The sequence below is a fragment of the Gigantopelta aegis genome, chromosome 13 (assembly GCF_016097555.1).
Source record: "Gigantopelta aegis isolate Gae_Host chromosome 13, Gae_host_genome, whole genome shotgun sequence".
Lineage (NCBI taxonomy): Eukaryota > Metazoa > Mollusca > Gastropoda > Neomphalida > Peltospiridae > Gigantopelta > Gigantopelta aegis.
Genome location: NC_054711.1, coordinates 32,496,402 through 32,514,476, shown reverse-complemented (window position 1 = coordinate 32,514,476; position 18,075 = coordinate 32,496,402). Strand labels below are relative to the sequence as shown.

Here is an 18,075-nt window from a genome sequence, read left to right as displayed (position 1 = left end):
ATCTGGTTCGAGAAATTCGGCATCAAATTGTAAACAAATTTAGTTTTTAGTGTCTGTTGGTAATTGTTTTAACAGAAAAGTGAAGTATTCAGTTTTAAACCAGGGTGGATTTAGGGAGGTGTAGCACTACAAACATTGCCTCTTTTTAACATTACTCATATATGTGACACTAATATTCCAGTCAGCACATGCTGGCCCCACCCCTGCCACTATCATAGATCACACTTGTTGGGTGGGATTTAGTGCAGTCGGTTGAGTGATCACTTGAGGTGCTTGCATCGTGGGATCGATCCACTTCCGTGGATCCATTCAACTGATTGGGGGTTTTCTCGTTCCAACCAATGCACCACAACTGGTCAAAGTATGTGATATTTGTTTGCCTGTCTGTGGGAAGGTACATATAAAACATCCCATGCTGCATTAGAAGGTTTTTTTGCAGGTTTCCTCGTTCCAACCAGTGTGCCAAAACTGGGCAAAGACTGTGGTATGTGCTTTCCTGTCTGCGGAAAATTGCATATAAAAGATCCCTTGCTGTATTAGGAAAAAATGTAGCGGGTTTCCCCTGATGACTGCATGTCAGAATTATCAATGTTTGACATCCAATAGCCGATGATTAATAAATAATGTGTTCTAGTGGTGTCGTTAAACAAAACAAACTTCAGCTTTTAACTTTCATACATATAGTACTAATATTCCAATGAGCACATGTTGCCCCCACCCCTGACAAAATCATAGATGAGACTATAGTCAAAATAAGAAGACAAGCGGCAAATTTCAATGTCTGTTGTAGCCTTTACACAGAATATTATGTTTCACAGATTATATATTAGTTACATTGTTTAGGAAGACACTTGCATGTAACACAAGATCTGCCATCTAGTTTGAAAAATGACTGCTTGTAGGATTAGCAGGGTCACCAAAACCACAATGAAAGGATTTAAGGGAAGCGATGATTTCTCTTTTAAAGCGATATATTCACAGACATACAGGAGCTTGTTCTGAATGTGCACGTAAAACCCTATGACCTGACCTGACCTGACCTGACCTGGAGCTACATACATTGTATACATGTATTTCTTCAAGCTTTGTGCATTAACAGAACGAGGGCGGGATGTAGCCCGGTGGTAGAGTGCTCGCCTGATGTGCAGTCTGTCTAGGATCATTCCCTGTCGGTGCCCCATTGGGCTATTTCTCGTTCCGGCCAGTGCTCCATGTCTGCATGTGGTACATGTATATCAATTAGACTGTGGTATGTGCTATCCTGTCTGAATGATGGTGCATATACATGTATAAAAGATCCCTTGCTACTAATGGAAAAAATGGAGGTTTCAAAATAACCAAATGTTTGACTTCCAATAGCCAGTGATTAATAAATCAATGTGCTCTAGTGGTGTTGTTTAACTTTCATTAACTAATCATCAGCTATTAAACTCTCCAACAGTCATGTGGTAATATGACGAAACCCACTACAATTTTCCATTAGCAGCAAGGGATCTTTTATATGCACTTTCTCACAGACAAGACATCACATACCATGACAGGAAAAAACCCTCTGACCCAAGCACCTCAGACAAGCGCTGTACCCCGGTGCTAGATCCCACCATTTTGACCCATAAAGAGTCGAGTTCATAGTATGAACGTAACTATAGTTTTTTTTTTAGAAGTTAAAGGGACCTACCCTAGTTTTTATACACTAAGGCATATTTGTCACTATTAAAGTCATTTATGATGACTGAAATCAAACATTACTTATATTTTATTGTTTAGATTATCCATTTCTGTACAACCGAAGTGTTTCTGGTTATCCTGGTGTTTCTAATACCACAAAATGCATTTTTCATATGTTTAAAAACGCATGTGCGTCTGAAAAGTAACTGGTTTTGGAATCGCATTTCAGTCTATTTTTAAGGGTATTTCAATGTCACAGACTCTTGTTTCACTCTGTTGTATCCAAATTTGTTACAGGTTTGTAAATTATCCAAACTTAGTGTCCATTTTCATTGGTTGAAACTAGAGTCTAGGTGAAAATTATGCCTTAGTGTTTAAAAACTAGGGTCTGTCTCTTTAACAAATTTCACTTAATCTGTAACCATTATGAGATCTTATTGTCATAGTCGCATTTGTATCTGTCACTACATGTAGCTGAACCGAATACACGAATACATACATGTAATGTTAACTGTACAATTTATTATGTTTCTAATTCACACTAACTAAAATGCAACTGTGCCGATTTGATTGTTCTGATAGTGTCCGGACCGATTTTGTATTAAATCAAGCACATACATGTAGACCAATCCTTTTGTTTATTCAACCCATTGGACTGATACCACACAACACTTTTATCTGTTCTTCTTCCTTTCTGCAAAACCTTTTCACAGTTATATTCACAAGACTTGAATACCTATTTGTATTCGTCACATCATATTTGTGATATGTATCCTATTCGCCACCATGTGTATTCGTTACACCCCTAATGTACATGTACATGTATGTATGACAGTCACTTGTAGTGGAGTAATTGACAAAGCCAGTACATTGAATCTTAGTGTAAAAATGCTACCTTTTGCTTAATACACATGTACTTTATTGCTAAGTTATAGTTGTTTTGGGTTTTTTCCAGTTTTGATTTCCACACTCCGTCGAAGGAAGTGATTCGGATGGAGCAGGATATCTTTGTGTCTCTCGCCAACCGCGGGAAACTGTTCGTGTTCAAAGACACGTCGAGATTCTGGAGTCAGATCAAATCAGCAGGGTGAGCAAAGGATTAATGTCATCTTGATGAGCACTTTTTTTTATTAATTTTTTTTTTTTTTTATCAAAACCATTAAAAAGTTTGTTTTGTTTAACGACACCACTAGAACACATTGATTTAATGATCATCGTCTATTGCGTGGCAAGGTCTACACAAAAGATATTGTTCGTTTTCGAAAACCTGACCCTACCTAGAAATAAAACAAGTCTTAAACTTTGTTTTGTTTAACGACACCACTAGAGCACATTTATTTATTGATTATCGTCTATTGCATGGCAAGGTCTACACAAAAGATATTGTTTGTTTTCGAAAACCCGACCCTACGTGTACCTAGAAATGTAAAAAAAAAGAGTTAAAGTTTGTTTTGTTTAACGACACCACTAGAGCATATTGATTTATTAATCATCATAATCTGCTATTGGATGTAATTTTGTAATATTGACAAATACATGTAGTCTCATAGAAGAAACCTGCTACATTTTTCCATTAGCAGCAAAGGATCTTTTATATGCACCATCCCACAGACAGGATAGCACATACCACGACCTTTGATATACCAGTTGTGGTGCACTGGCTGGAATGAGAAATAGCCCAAACATTAGAGTATTACTTTGCATTCCATTTATACCTATATGTAGTACTATATAATTCTTTATCCAATAACTTACCCATGTTATCCATGCCATAAACCCATGTGATAATGTTAATGTATTAACCCAGTTAATAATGTTAAGCAAGTTTGCAAGGTCTCTAGGTAATGTGTTGCTGTGGATGGGTCATTTGTTTACAAGCCAACAAGACCTACATGTATGTACCTGAGCGTAACATTTTCAAAGATTTAGTTAAAATGCATGACGTCAAACTAATTTGTGCTAATCGTGATGACATCATATTACTAATGGCGGCAACTTTAATACTGTAATTTACAAACAAAATTAATTAAAATGTTATTTTAGAAGTATTATAGGATAAATAGAATTCACTACTTGGGTTTTTTAATATGTAAAATATCAACCTTGTCTAGTGAATCAGTATTTGTCTTGGCAGAGCCTCGACAAATACCAATTAACATACATTGTACATGTAGACTCAGTTGATATTTTACATATTAAAATTTACTTGTGACAAATCCTCTATGTATACTTTTGTTGTGATGTTTATTTTATTGTATGATATTTAAAATGATGATGATGATTATTGACTTTTTACTCTGTCCATCCGTCTGTCAGTTTGTCCTACATATAGTTTCGTGCACCTTTTTTTTGCAATTCTTCAAGATATTCAGCCGATATTTTATGTATATTTATTTTTATCATGTAGAGTTACAGATCACATTTTAATTTCATGGAGATTTACTCATTTTTGATAGACTAATAGCCAGATCAAGTTTGACTTTCATGGAGATTTACTCATTTTTGATAGACTAATAGCCAGATCAAGTTTGACTTTCATGGAGATTTACTCATTTTTGATCGACTAATAGCCAGATCAAGTTTGACTTTCATGGAGATTTACTCATTTTTGATCGACTAATAGCCAGATCAAGTTTGACTTTCATGGAGATTTACTCATTTTTGATAGACTAATAGCCAGATCAAGTTTGACTTTCATGGAGATTTACTCATTTTTGACAGACTAATAGCCAGATCAAGTTTGACTTTCATGGAGATTTACTCATTTTTGACAGACTAATAGCCAGATCAAGTTTGACTTTCATGGAGATTTACTCATTTTTGATAGACTAATAGCCAGATCAAGTTTGACTTTCATGGAGATTTGTTTAGCTAGCTAGTGGCCATAACTCTGGACCTGGAAGTGGACATATATTGCTTTAGCAGTACTCTCAGTATGCTAAGTTGTTATAATTTATTTATAATTTAATTTTATTTCATTTCTAAATATTAGTGCCGCAGTGTATGCAAATCGCCACTACCTGGCCATCTACAAAAACACACATCCCAGAGAGACTGGCGGTGAATGGTGACGGCAAACCTCGAATCATCGGAGACGTTTTCATCCACTCTACAGCATCCGTGAACCCGTCGGCTGTGGTAAGTGGTTGTAACCTTCGTGATCCTGGAGGCGAGATACTCACTTGAAGAAATTGGTTTTGTTTAACGACACCACTAGAGCACATTAATTAATTAATCATCAGCTATTGGATGTCAAACATTTGGTAATTATGACTCGTAGTCATCAGAGGAAACCCGCTATAGTTTTCCATTAGCAGCAAGGCATCTTTTATATGCAAGTTCCTACAGACAGGACAGCACATACCATGGCCTTTGATCAGTTTGGTGCACTGGTTGGAATGAGATATCTTATTTCTTGCTTTAGATTGATACATTTATAGGAGCGGGCCATAGCCCATTGGTAAAGCGCTCGCTTGATGCGTGGTTTTAACCTTCGGGATTCAGCAAGCAAGTCCCCCGAGGTGCCTGTGTCGCAGGATTGAACCACATCGGTGGATCCATTCAACTCATTTGGGTTTTTTCTCCTTCCGTCCAGTCCACCACAACTGGTCAAAGGCCATGTTATGTGCTATCCTGTCTGTGAGAAAGCGCATATAAAAGATCCCTTGCTGCTACTAGGAAAATGTTAGTGGGTTTCCTCTGATGACTACGTGTCAGAATTACCAACTACCAATAGCTGATGATTAAATAATCATCATGCTCTGGTGGTGATGTTAAACAAAACCAACTTTAACAAACTTTGATCAGGCGAGATATCTCGCTTAATGTCAAGCAAATCAACACACTGTATACTGTATTTTTGTGCTGGGGTGTCGTTAAAGATTCATTACTGCATGCACTACATTTACAAATTCATATTTCCTGCCATTTTGCATAAATGTACAGCACTGGGTGGAAATAACAAGGTTCAAAGGGGTAGCCTGCGAAAAGCAAAAAACCCAAAATGGTCTCAGTGGTGTCGTGGTTAAGCCATCCGATATAAGGCTGGTAGGTACAGGGATAGTGTATACAGGGTTTTAATGACTCGGTGGGTAGGTGTCTAGACCACTACATCAACTTCTCTCTCACTAACTACTATCAACTAACAGACAGTCCAGATATCTGAGGTGTGTGCCCAAGACAGCGTGCTTCATCCTCTACTGGATATAATCACAAAAATAAGACACAAGCCTGGGAATATGATGCATTTTACCTTGTTTCGTTTTTCAGCTTGGACCCAACGTAACGATTGGCCGACACGTAACCGTGGGCGAGGGCGTCCGCGTGAGGGAGTCCATAGTCTTAGAAGGAGCAACACTGCAGGTAGTACTAAACCAAATAACATCCGGCTGGGTCAAAGTTCAAAATACACTAAACTTTTCATAGAGCAGTCAGTGTTTTTGCCAAAGGGTAAAACAGATATGGCACCATACCCAAAATGTTTTGCAGATTTTTTTTTTTAAGTTAACCTTTTGACATAATTACTTACTCTTATCATTACTGTATGATTTTCTTAACCCTAGCCCTAAGCTTAACACATTTTCTTTCTGGGGGAGGACTTTGGTTGCATTCAGTTCCATATAGCGCCATACCGAAAAATGTCTTTCTGACAGAAACACTGAGCAGTTAATATTACAAGTCGTACCATTGACAATTCCTGTAATTTAATTTGAACTAAAACTACTAAAACTGCTTTAAACTTGTGCAAGGTCCTACTAAAAATAGCATGAACACTTTTGTGCGGAACTAGGGTAGCCGTAGACACTACCCATTATTTTGCTGGTTCCATCGGTTGCCTCTTTCCTGTATCAAAAAAGGGGATAAAACTTAAAAACCTAGCACCACTATTAAAGCAGACATTTCCAATATATATTTCTTTAATGACACCACTAGAGCACAATGATTTACTAATCATCGGCTATTGGATGTCAAACATTTGGTAATTTTGACGTATAGTCTTAGAGAGGAAACCTGCTAATTTTTTCTATTAGTAGCACGTTTCAGCCACATATGTTAGTATTGGTGTCTATGGAATTTGGTTTGGTGGTATACACCCGTCATGTCTGGTTTACGTTATAGTTACATCATCCTTTTCCGAGAGATTTGTTTAGTTAGACCACGGTTTTTGCGGCCGTTGAGTGACAGGTGTAATGATCGAGGGCGTAACTAGCTTGTACCATGCCCCCATTACAGATTTATATTGTAGCTTTATTAGTAATATGAGTGAAAGTGTTACTTTTTAAAACAATGTTCTAATTTACTTCCTGCTGAACTATATGTGACCTGTAGGCGTAACTTTCTTCAGCCATTCAGCAATCGCTAAAATTTAGGTCAGACACGCCCGTGGTATAACTATGGGATACACCACGGGTAAATTCAAAAGGGCCGACACCAAAGCGTGGTACAATGTATTATATATTACATAATACGTTTTAAAGCCATATCAACTTTTCTAATATATTTTGTAAAAGATTTCGATAATAATAATTTTATAGATTAATTGTCATTTTTAACACAGGGGTGAAGATTAAATTTTGGAACAGCCAAGGTATTCAGTTTTTTCGCCTGATATTGCATTTGCTTTATCTTGGTGGTTCCATTATTATACGAGCTTGTGTGTCGTACTGATTTTATGAAACAATTGTAAGGATTTTTGTATTGCCCGAGCAACAGTTTCGTAAAATCAGTACGACTCACATGCGAGTGTAATAATTTCTTTATTATCCATATTATTATTGTTGTTTTGTTTATAAATAACAAGACCCAACTCAAAATGTTTTAGCCACAACTAGAAGGAGACGACGAAATGACGTCTTATTTCACATGCATGTAGTCTAAGCTAGGACTGGAGAAGCAACGTCAAGTTATGACGTCGCTTCCCAAACTTACGTCATTACTCTTGTTATTACACATGTGCTTCGTATGATTAATATTAACTTGGTTATGTTGAACCATATGGGAAATAAATATATATATTTTTAAAACTTACTAAATATACAAAACCAAAGGTTTTTATTGTCTATCTTAACATTGCTGGGACATATACACATACATGTAGAAGGTACCTCCTCAATAAACTCCTAATTCATACACCATATATTGATCGATATACTAACTGCAATTTAACACAATCAAAACTATTTTCATAACCATCGTTAATGTAATTTCACAACCGGTGTTAATGTAATTTCACGACCAGTGTAAAGGGAATATGTTGCTCGTATATTGCCATGACTACAGATAATGTGTTTTTATGTGGATTTTAACATTATTAATTGTAGAATTACATGTCAAGTTCCCTTTTGACGCAAACACACCATAGAGACTGCAACTTTACATTACATACATGTACATGTAACTGTAAGAATTGAAAATTTTGTAACCCATTTATGAATTAGGCAAAATTAAGTTCAGGTAACCCATTTTCTCTTGGCGTAACCCGTTATGTCCATGTAAATGATTCCCTGAATTGTGTGTGAACCAAAAATAGGTTACAAAAAATTGGATAAGCATGAACGAAACGATCGTTCTCGCAATGTTGAGAGGCCTGTTCTATGTGCTGGGGACGTGGTGTTTAACATTCTTTTCTTTTCAGAACCACTGCTGTATTTTGCACACGATCGTGGGCTGGCACAGCTCCATCGGCCGATGGACGCGCGTCGAGGGAACTCCCAACGATCCGAACCCAAATAAACCGTTCGCCAAGGTGGAGGTCCCAGCCATGTTTACACTGGAGGGCAAACTGAACCCCTCCATCACAGTGATAGGTGAGTTTTCTTTAACTGAACCCCTCCATCACAGTGATCGGTGAGTTTTCTTTAACTGAACCCCTCCATCACAGTGATCGGTGAGTTTTCTTTAACTGAACCCCTCCATCACAGTGATCGGTGAGTTTTCTTTAACTGAACCCCTCCATCACAGTGATCGGTGAGTTTTCTTTAACTGAACCCCTCCATCACAGTGATCGGTGAGTTTTCTTTACCTGAACCCCTCCATCACAGTGATCGGTGAGTTTTCTTTACCTGAACCCCTCCATCACAGTGATCGGTGAGTTTTCTTTACCTGAACCCCTCCATCACAGTGATCGGTGAGTTTTTTTTAACTGAACCCCTCCATCACAGTGATCGGTGAGTTTTCTTTAACTGAACCCCTCCATCACAGTGATTGGTGAGTTTTCTTTAACTGAACCCCTCCATTACAGTGATTGGTGAGTTTTCTTTACCTGAACCCCTCCATCACAGTGATCGGTGAGTTTTCTTTATACGCACGTCAAACTGAACCCATCCATCACAGTGATTGGTGAGTTTTCTCTAACTCAGTCCTCCATCACAGTGATCGGTGAGTTTTCTTTAACTCAATCCCTAGGTCACCGTGATCGGTGAGGTTTTTTTAACTCAATCCCTCCATCACAGTGATTGGTGAGTTTTCTCCAAGTTAATCCCTCCATCACAGTGATTGGTGAGTTTTCTCTAAGTCAATCTCTCCATCACAGTGATCGTTGAGTTTTCTCTAAGTCAATCCCTCCATCACAGTAATCAGTGAGTTTTCTCTAAGTCAATCCTTCCATCACAGTGATCGGTGAGTTTTCTCTAATTCAATCCCTCCATCACAGTGATTGGTGAGTTTTCTCTATGTCAATCCCTCCATCACAGTGATCGGTGAGTTTTCTCTAAGTCAATCCCTCCATCACAGTGATCGGTGAGTTTTCTCTAATTCAATCCCTCCGTCAGTGATTGGTGAGTTTTCTCTACGTCAATCCCTCCATCACAGTGATTGGTGAGTTTTCTCTAATTCAATCCCTCCATCACAGTGATTGGTGAGTTTTCTCTACATCAATCCCTCCATCACAGTAATCGGTGAGTTTTCTCTAAGTCAATCCCTCCATCACAGTGATCGGTGAGATTTCTCTAACTCGGTCCGCCATCACAGTGACCGGTGAGTTTTCTCTAATTCAATCCCTCCATCAGTGATTGGTGAGTTTTCTCTAACTCAGTCCCTCCATCACAGTGACCGGTGAGTTTTCTCTAAGTCAATCCCTCCATCACAGTGACCGGTGAGTTTTCTCTAAGTCAATCCCTCCATCACAGTGATTGGTGAGTTTTCTCTAATTCAATCCCTCCATCACAGTGACCGGTGAGTTTTCTCTAACTCAGTCCCTCCATCACAGTGACCGGTGAGTTTTCTCTAACTCAGTCCCTCCATCACAGTGATCGGTGAGTTTTCTTTAACTGAACCCCTCCATCACAGTGATCGGTGAGTTTTCTTTAACTGAACCCCTCCATCACAGTGATCGGTGAGTTTTCTTTAACTGAACCCCTCCATCACAGTGATCGGTGAGTTTTCTTTAACTGAACCCCTCCATCACAGTGATCGGTGAGTTTTCTTTAACTGAACCCCTCCATCACAGTGATCGGTGAGTTTTCTTTAACTGAACCCCTCCATCACAGTGATCGGTGAGTTTTCTTTACCTGAACCCCTCCATCACAGTGATTGGTGAGTTTTCTTTAACTGAACCCCTCCATCACAGTGATCGGTGAGTTTTCTTTATACGCACGTCAAACTGAACCCATCCATCACAGTGATTGGTGAGTTTTCTCTAACTCAGTCCTCCATCACAGTGATCGGTGAGTTTTTTTTAACTCAATCCCTAGGTCACCGTGATCGGTGAGGTTTTTTTAACTCAATCCCTCCATCACAGTGATTGGTGAGTTTTCTCTAAGTCAATCTCTCCATCACAGTGATCGTTGAGTTTTCTCTAAGTCAATCCCTCCATCACAGTAATCGGTGAGTTTTCTCTAAGTCAATCCCTCCATCACAGTGATCGGTGAGTTTTCTCTAATTCAATCCCTCCATCACAGTGATTGGTGAGTTTTCTCTATGTCAATCCCTCCATCACAGTGATCGGTGAGTTTTCTCTAAGTCAATCCCTCCATCACAGTGATCGGTGAGTTTTCTCTAATTCAATCCCTCCATCAGTGATTGGTGAGTTTTCTCTAACTCAGTCCCTCCATCACAGTGACCGCTGAGTTTTCTCTAAGTCAATCCCTCCATCACAGTGACCGGTGAGTTTTCTCTAAGTCAATCCCTCCATCACAGTGATTGGTGAGTTTTCTCTAATTCAATCCCTCCATCACAGTGACCGGTGAGTTTTCTCTAACTCAGTCCCTCCATCACAGTGACCGGTGAGTTTTCTCTAACTCAGTCCCTCCATCACAGTGATCGGTGAGTTTTCTTTAACTGAACCCCTCCATCACAGTGATCGGTGAGTTTTCTTTAACTGAACCCCTCCATCACAGTGATCGGTGAGTTTTCTTTAACTGAACCCCTCCATCACAGTGATCGGTGAGTTTTCTTTAACTGAACCCCTCCATCACAGTGATCGGTGAGTTTTCTTTAACTGAACCCCTCCATCACAGTGATCGGTGAGTTTTCTTTAACTGAACCCCTCCATCACAGTGATTGGTGAGTTTTCTTTAACTGAACCCCTCCATCACAGTGATTGGTGAGTTTTCTTTAACTGAACCCCTCCATCACAGTGATCGGTGAGTTTTCTTTAACTGAACCCCTCCATCACAGTGATCGGTGAGTTTTCTTTACCTGAACCCCTCCATCACAGTGATTGGTGAGTTTTCTTTAACTGAACCCCTCCATTACAGTGATTGGTGAGTTTTCTTTACCTGAACCCCTCCATCACAGTGATCGGTGAGTTTTCTTTATACGCACGTCAAACTGAACCCATCCATCACAGTGATTGGTGAGTTTTCTCTAACTCAGTCCTCCATCACAGTGATTGGTGAGTTTTCTTTAACTCAATCCCTAGGTCACCGTGATCGGTGAGTTTTTTTTAACTCAATCCCTCCATCACAGTGATTGGTGAGTTTTCTCCAAGTCAATCCCTCCATCACAGTGATTGGTGAGTTTTCTCTAAGTCAATCTCTCCATCACAGTGATCGTTGAGTTTTCTCTAAGTCAATCCCTCCATCACAGTAATCGGTGAGTTTTCTCTAAGTCAATCCCTCCATCACAGTGATCGGTGAGTTTTCTCTAACTCAGTCCCTCACAGTGACCGGTGAGTTTTCTCTAACTCAGTCCCTCCATCACAGTGACCGGTGAGTTTTCTCTAACTCAGTCCCTCCATCACAGTGACCGGTGAGTTTTCTCTAATTCAATCCCTCCATCAGTGATTGGTGAGTTTTCTCTAACTCAGTCCCTCCATCACAGTGACCGGTGAGTTTTCTCTAACTCAGTCCCTCCATCACAGTGACCGGTGAGTTTTCTCTAACTCAGTCCCTCCATCACAGTGACCGGTGAGTTTTCTCTAAGTCAATCCCTCCATCACAGTGACCGGTGAGTTTTCTCTAACTCAGTCCCTCCATCACAGTGACCGGTGAGTGTGCTCTAACTCAGTCCCTCCATCACAGTGACCGGTGAGTTTGCTCTAACTCAGTCCCTCCATCACAGTGACCGGTGAGGTTTTTTTAACTCAGTCCCTCCCATCACAGTGACCGGTGAGTTTTCTCTATCTCAGTCCCTCCATCACAGTGACCAGTGAGTTTTCTCTAACTCAATCCCTCCATCACAGTGACCGGTGAGTTTTCTTTATATGCAAAGATGGGGCGGGACATAGCCCAGTGGTAAAGCGCTCGCTTGGTGCACCATCTGTTTGTGATCGATCCCCGTCGGTGGGCCCATTGGGCTATTTCTCGTTCCAGCCAATGCACCACAACTGTTATATCAAAGGCTGCTGTATGTGATATCCTGTCTTGCTACTAATGGAAAAATGTAGCAGGTTTTCTCTCTTAAAACAATATGTCAAAAGTACCAAATGTTTGACATCCAATAGCCGATGATTAATACATCAATGTACTCTACAAGCAATCACCCGAGGATCAGAATTGATGTGGGGAATGGGGGAGGAGAGGATGCACAAAGTGATTGTCTCTAATTATTCACAATATCCTGTCTGATACAGTGAAAACCTTCAAAACTTGATCTTCTCTAAAGATGAATTCTCGTAGATTTTAATCATTACACAGGGCCCAGTCAGTTTGTGCCAGTCATCGTTAGCACAGGACAGGAGATTTTAGATCTGGGATATAATTTGGATCATGACCAGCTGGCTTGCTGTCTTAATATCGCTCTCTAGGGGGTGATTTCTTGCTCCAGCCAGTGCACCACGACTGGTACATCAAAGTCCGTGGTATGTGTTATTCTCTCTGTGGGGTGGTGCATATAAAAGATCCTTTGCTGCTAATCGAAAAGAGTAGCCCATGAAGTGGCGACAGCGGGCTTCCTCCCTCAATATCTGTGTGGTCCGTAACCATATGTCTAATGCCTTATAACCGTAAATAAAATGTGTTGAGTGCGTCGTAAAATAAAACATTTTCTTCCATCCTTCCTCTTGGGGACAGGACGTAGCCGAGTGGTAAAGTGCTTGCTTGATGTGCGGTCCGTTTGGGATCGATCCCCGTCGTTGGGCCCATTGGCTATTTCCAGCCAGTGCACCACAACTGGTATATCAAAAGGTCATGGTATGTGCTGTCCTGTCTGTGGGATGGTGCATATAAAAGATCCCTTGCTACTAATGGAAAACTGTAACAGGTTTTCTCTCTATGACTGTGTCAAAATGACCATATGTTTGACATCCAATAGCCCATGATTAATAAAAAAATCAGTGTGCTCTAGTGGTGTTGTTAAACAAACAAACTTTTAAATTTTTAAAATTTTGCTCTCACTCTGCCACTGTCGAAATAACCATACATGTGTGCTGAATACCAAACAGCTGTTGTTTACAATGTGCTGAGGTGTAGTTAAACATTCCTTTCCTTTGATACAAGTTGCTAAGCTTTAGCTGTTTAACCCTATATTTATGACCTCATCTAAATTGTTTTATTTAGAAGAAAAAAAAGTTTTAATTTTAAATTTTTGATTAGGGTCCATAATTTAATATAAAATTTTTGTTTTCAGGTTCCAATGTTCAAGTGCCATCCGAGGTGATTATCCTCAACTCCATAGTTCTACCACACAAGGATCTCAGCGGCAGTTACAAGAACCAGATAATTCTTTGATGGAGTCTCATGTCATAGTTGTTTAATTTCAAAATACCATAATACGATACTGCCATAACACAGTCTTGCATCGTAGTTGTTTTATTTGAAAATACCATAATGCCATATTGAAATTGAACAGTCCTGCATCACAGCTGCTGGATTTGAAAATATCATATTGGCATCATGCAATCTCACATCATAGCTGTTTAATTTCAAAATGCCATACTCTCCTCACACAGTCTCAAGTCATAGCTGTTTAATTTCAAAATACCATATTGTCATCACACAGTCTCAAGTCATAGCTGTTTAATTTCAAAATGCCATACTGTCATCACACAGTGTCTCAAGTCATAGCTGTTTAATTTCAAAATGCCATACTGTCATCACAGTCTCAAGTCATAGCTGTTTAATTTCAAAATACCATATTGTCATCACACAGTCTCAAGTCATAGCTGTTTAATTTCAAAATACCATTATGATAATGCTGTCCTCACAGTCTCGCATCATAGCTGTTTGATTTTAAAATATATGTATCATAATACTTCCACTTCAAAATCCATAGTCCTAGAAGAAGCATTTAGATTGGATGCAGCGCACGTTTGCTCTTGCGTCTGCCTCGTGCGTTTGGAGCAGTTGCGTTTCATCCACAATTAATAAACAAAGAAGTTAATTGTAGCCTCACATGCCTCAACTCATATGGAATGTGTGTCTGTGACAAAATGGACCCAAACGCTAGATCCATAAACAATTACAGTACACAACATAACATTGAAGTCAACCAACCACCCATGGGTGGTTTTGTTAAAGTTGGTAATTATACTTGCAGATGAACACACCAATACAGTCACTGTGGTAATTACACAGCAACTCCAAAATGAACGAACTGTTACACTAACTATACAGTCCGTAAAACAAAACGAAATGCCATTTTTCCTGGTCTAAGATCGAATTGACCCAGTGTTTGAATGGTGTATTAAATAGAACCATGCCAGCCTTTGGTGAGATGTGTTGCTGTACTTGTAAAATGGTCTTTTATCTGGTTATAAATTCCTGTATTTTAATTTGAACTAGTGTTACTGTACCAGCTAGGAGCATAGCCCAGTGGTAAAGCGCTCGCTTGATGCACGGTTGATCTGTGATCGATCCCCGCCGGTAGGCTCAATGGGCTATTTCTCGTTCAAGCCAGTGCACCACGACTGGCATATCAACGGCTGTGGTATGTACTACCTTGTCTGTGGGATGGTGCATATAAAAGATCCCTTGCTACTAATGGAAAAATGTAGCAGGTTTCCTCTGTTAGATTATATATCAAAATTACCAAATGTTTGACATCCAGTAGCCAATGATTAATAATCAGTGTGCTCCAGTGGTGTCGTTAAATAAAACAAACTTTTCTGTACCAGCTACTGTTGTGCTTAAAATATGTGTGGGGTCTTCTTAAAATGTTTGTGCTAGACTAGGGTAGTCAAGAATGTTTACCATTATATCTGATACTTCCAACTTAAAGGGACATATACCCTAGTTTTTATACACTAAGGCATATTTGTCACTATTAGAGTCATTTATGATGACTGAAATCAAACATTACTTATATTTTATTGTTTAGATTATCTATCCATTTCTGTACAACCGAAGTGTTTCTGGTTATCCTGGTGTTTCTATTACCACAAAATCATTTTTCATATTTAAAAAAAAACATGTGCGTCTGAAAAGTTACTTTTTGGAATCGCATTTCAGTCTATTTTTAAGAGTATTTCAACATCACAGACTCTTGTTTCACTCTGTTGTATCCAAATTTGTTACAGGTTTGTAAATTAACCAAACTTAGTGTCCATTTTTATGGGTTGAAACTAGGGTCTAGGTGAAAATTATGCCTCAGTTTTTAAAAGCTAGGATCTGTCCCTTTAACACCCACCCACATATATTTTTCTGAGTTACTTCAAGGGTGAGTGGTGGTAGTATTTATATCCACGGTGTATATGTTGATTGAAATATTGTGTGTAACAGTTTTAAATACATGGGTGTTATACAACCTAAAGGCCACTAGTTGTGTCTAGTTGACATTGTTGTTGAGTTGTGTACTGTAACACTTCGTACTGGTTCGTAATGCATGATTTTAAAGGGACATTCCTGAGTTTGCTTCATTGTAAGATGTGTCCGACAATAAAATATTTCTACGATTAAACTTACATATTAAATAAATTTTCTTGTTTAGAATATCAGTATATTTAATGTGTTTCTGGTCATCTTAATATTTGTAAGAAGCCCAAACTGTATTTTGTCTTCAAATAATTTTGTACGGACGAAAAAATCTTTGTTAGGAAATAAAATGAAATTTAACCTATAACCAATATTAGAAAGATCAGAAACATGTTTAATATACAGCCACTATTGTTTTATGCAGAAAAATATATTTGATATGTAATTACAATCGTTAAAAAGTCTCTGTTAGTCGATAACATCTTAAACATTGCAGCAAACTCGGGAATGTCTCTTTAATGAGGCTGTCTGTTATTTAATATATGCAGGTTGTTACGTTCATGAGGTACATATATGTAAATCTGTTCATTTATAAATCCATGTATGCCAACTGGACAATTGCAAATATTTGTATTGTTGAATTTGTGTCTTTGTTTCATGTAGCTTTTTCTTGTTCCAACCAGTGCAACACAACTGGTCAATGGCTGTGATATGTGCTTTCCTGTCTGTGGGAAAGTGCATATACAAATGTAAAAGATCCCTTGCTGCATTAGAAAAAAATGTAGCAGGTTTCCTCTGATGACTATATGTGTCAGAATTACCAAATGTTTCACATCCAATAGCCAACGATTAATTAATCAGTGCTCTAGTGGTATTGTTACACAAAACAAACTTTTTAGTTGTTATTTTTTCTTGTGGCATCCATAACTTACATTTGTTCATTGTGTATAATACTATTTCTTGATGAAATATTGTATGTCTGAATGAGCTATAGTTAAAGAACAAAAAAACAAACACAGTCCCATTGTCCCATGCATGGTCAAATATATTATATTATGTTCTTTATATTTTGAAGTTTAAAAAATTTATTACACTCTGTCAAAGACATGTTTAATATTTAATGAAAACTTCAAGCTGTTTTTACCACATAATTTCAGATTATTCTAGTTTAGACAAGTTATTTCTTTCATGACACTTTATTTCATTATTCTTAAACCAGGGGTCGAAATTAGCTCTGTTCTTTCCGATAATTGGTCCGGTAAGCTACAACTTCTGTTGGCCCAAATTAAAATCTGCCAGACCAAACATGATTGACTCAAAATAATGTGTGAATTTAAACACATTTTTAAACTGTGGCTATTTGATGAATTTGAATACACTAATATACATGCTATAGTCTAAACAGGGGTCGAAATACTTCCATCCTGACCAGTATTTACCAGTCAACATCACCACAGGCCTGGATAGGGTTTGCACATCCTCACAGCTGATTAGCTTATCAACAGCTTTATTCCTTAACAGTTACAGCTGAATAGGTTGTCAGCTTTATACCTTATCTGCCAATCTCCATCTTATTGATTCAGAGGTATTCCTTAACAGTTACACCTACATAACTTATTGCTTGAGATGTATTCCTTAACAGTTGCATTTTGAATGCAAGAACTGGTTATTTCCAAAGTCTTGGTTTTCAGATTAGCACATGTAACATTTATAATTTATTTATTTACTTAAGTTATATTGCTTTCTATCCTTTCTATTATATGTATGTCCAGAGAGAGAGACAGAGACAGAGAGACAGACAGAGTGACAGAGAGAGAGAGAAAGCGAGAGAGAGAGACAGACAGAGTGAGAGACAGAGTGACAGAGAGAGAGAGAGACAGACAGAGACAGAGTGAGAAAGCGAGAGAGACAGTGAGAGAGAGACAGAGAGAGAGAGAAAGAGAGACTGACTGCTTCTAGTAGTGACAGGTTTCTTCTCGCAAGTGTTACATATTAAACAGCAAGTAGCCATAGTTTTAATATTCCTTGTCTGCCCCCTAAACATATACAAGTGCACTTTTTTTTCAATTTGTTTTTTTTCTTGTTTTTATTTTGGTTTTTTTCATCAGGGTGCCATTTTGATAAGTTGGTTCTTATACCCATTTTCCGTTAGTCCCCCCCCCCCCCCACCACCACCACCACCACCCCATCCGCTAAATATTTCCTGTATCCGCCTCTGTATGTACATTGTATATTCATCCCAGTTTACATGTACATACGGTCATACTAAAATAAATCGTAGATTTTTATTCCTGCCTGGGTTTTTTTATTATTCTTGTTTGTTTGTTGTGGTGTTATC

At 38.6% G+C, this 18,075-nt stretch overlaps 1 protein-coding gene across 1 annotated transcript in view; it reads left to right on the top strand.

The window, feature by feature from the left end:
- LOC121387454 (mannose-1-phosphate guanyltransferase alpha-B-like) overlaps positions 1 to 14,901 on the top strand; it is a 41,288-nt gene extending 26,387 nt beyond the window's left edge. Inside the window, 6 exon segments of the mRNA XM_041518573.1 lie at positions 2,624 to 2,755; positions 4,661 to 4,712; positions 4,714 to 4,806; positions 5,938 to 6,030; positions 8,303 to 8,474; positions 13,675 to 14,901. Of these exon segments, the coding sequence (XP_041374507.1) occupies positions 2,624 to 2,755; positions 4,661 to 4,712; positions 4,714 to 4,806; positions 5,938 to 6,030; positions 8,303 to 8,474; positions 13,675 to 13,775 (643 nt within the window). The 3' untranslated portion in view covers positions 13,776 to 14,901.
- The last annotated feature ends 3,174 nt before the right edge of the window (positions 14,902 to 18,075 follow it).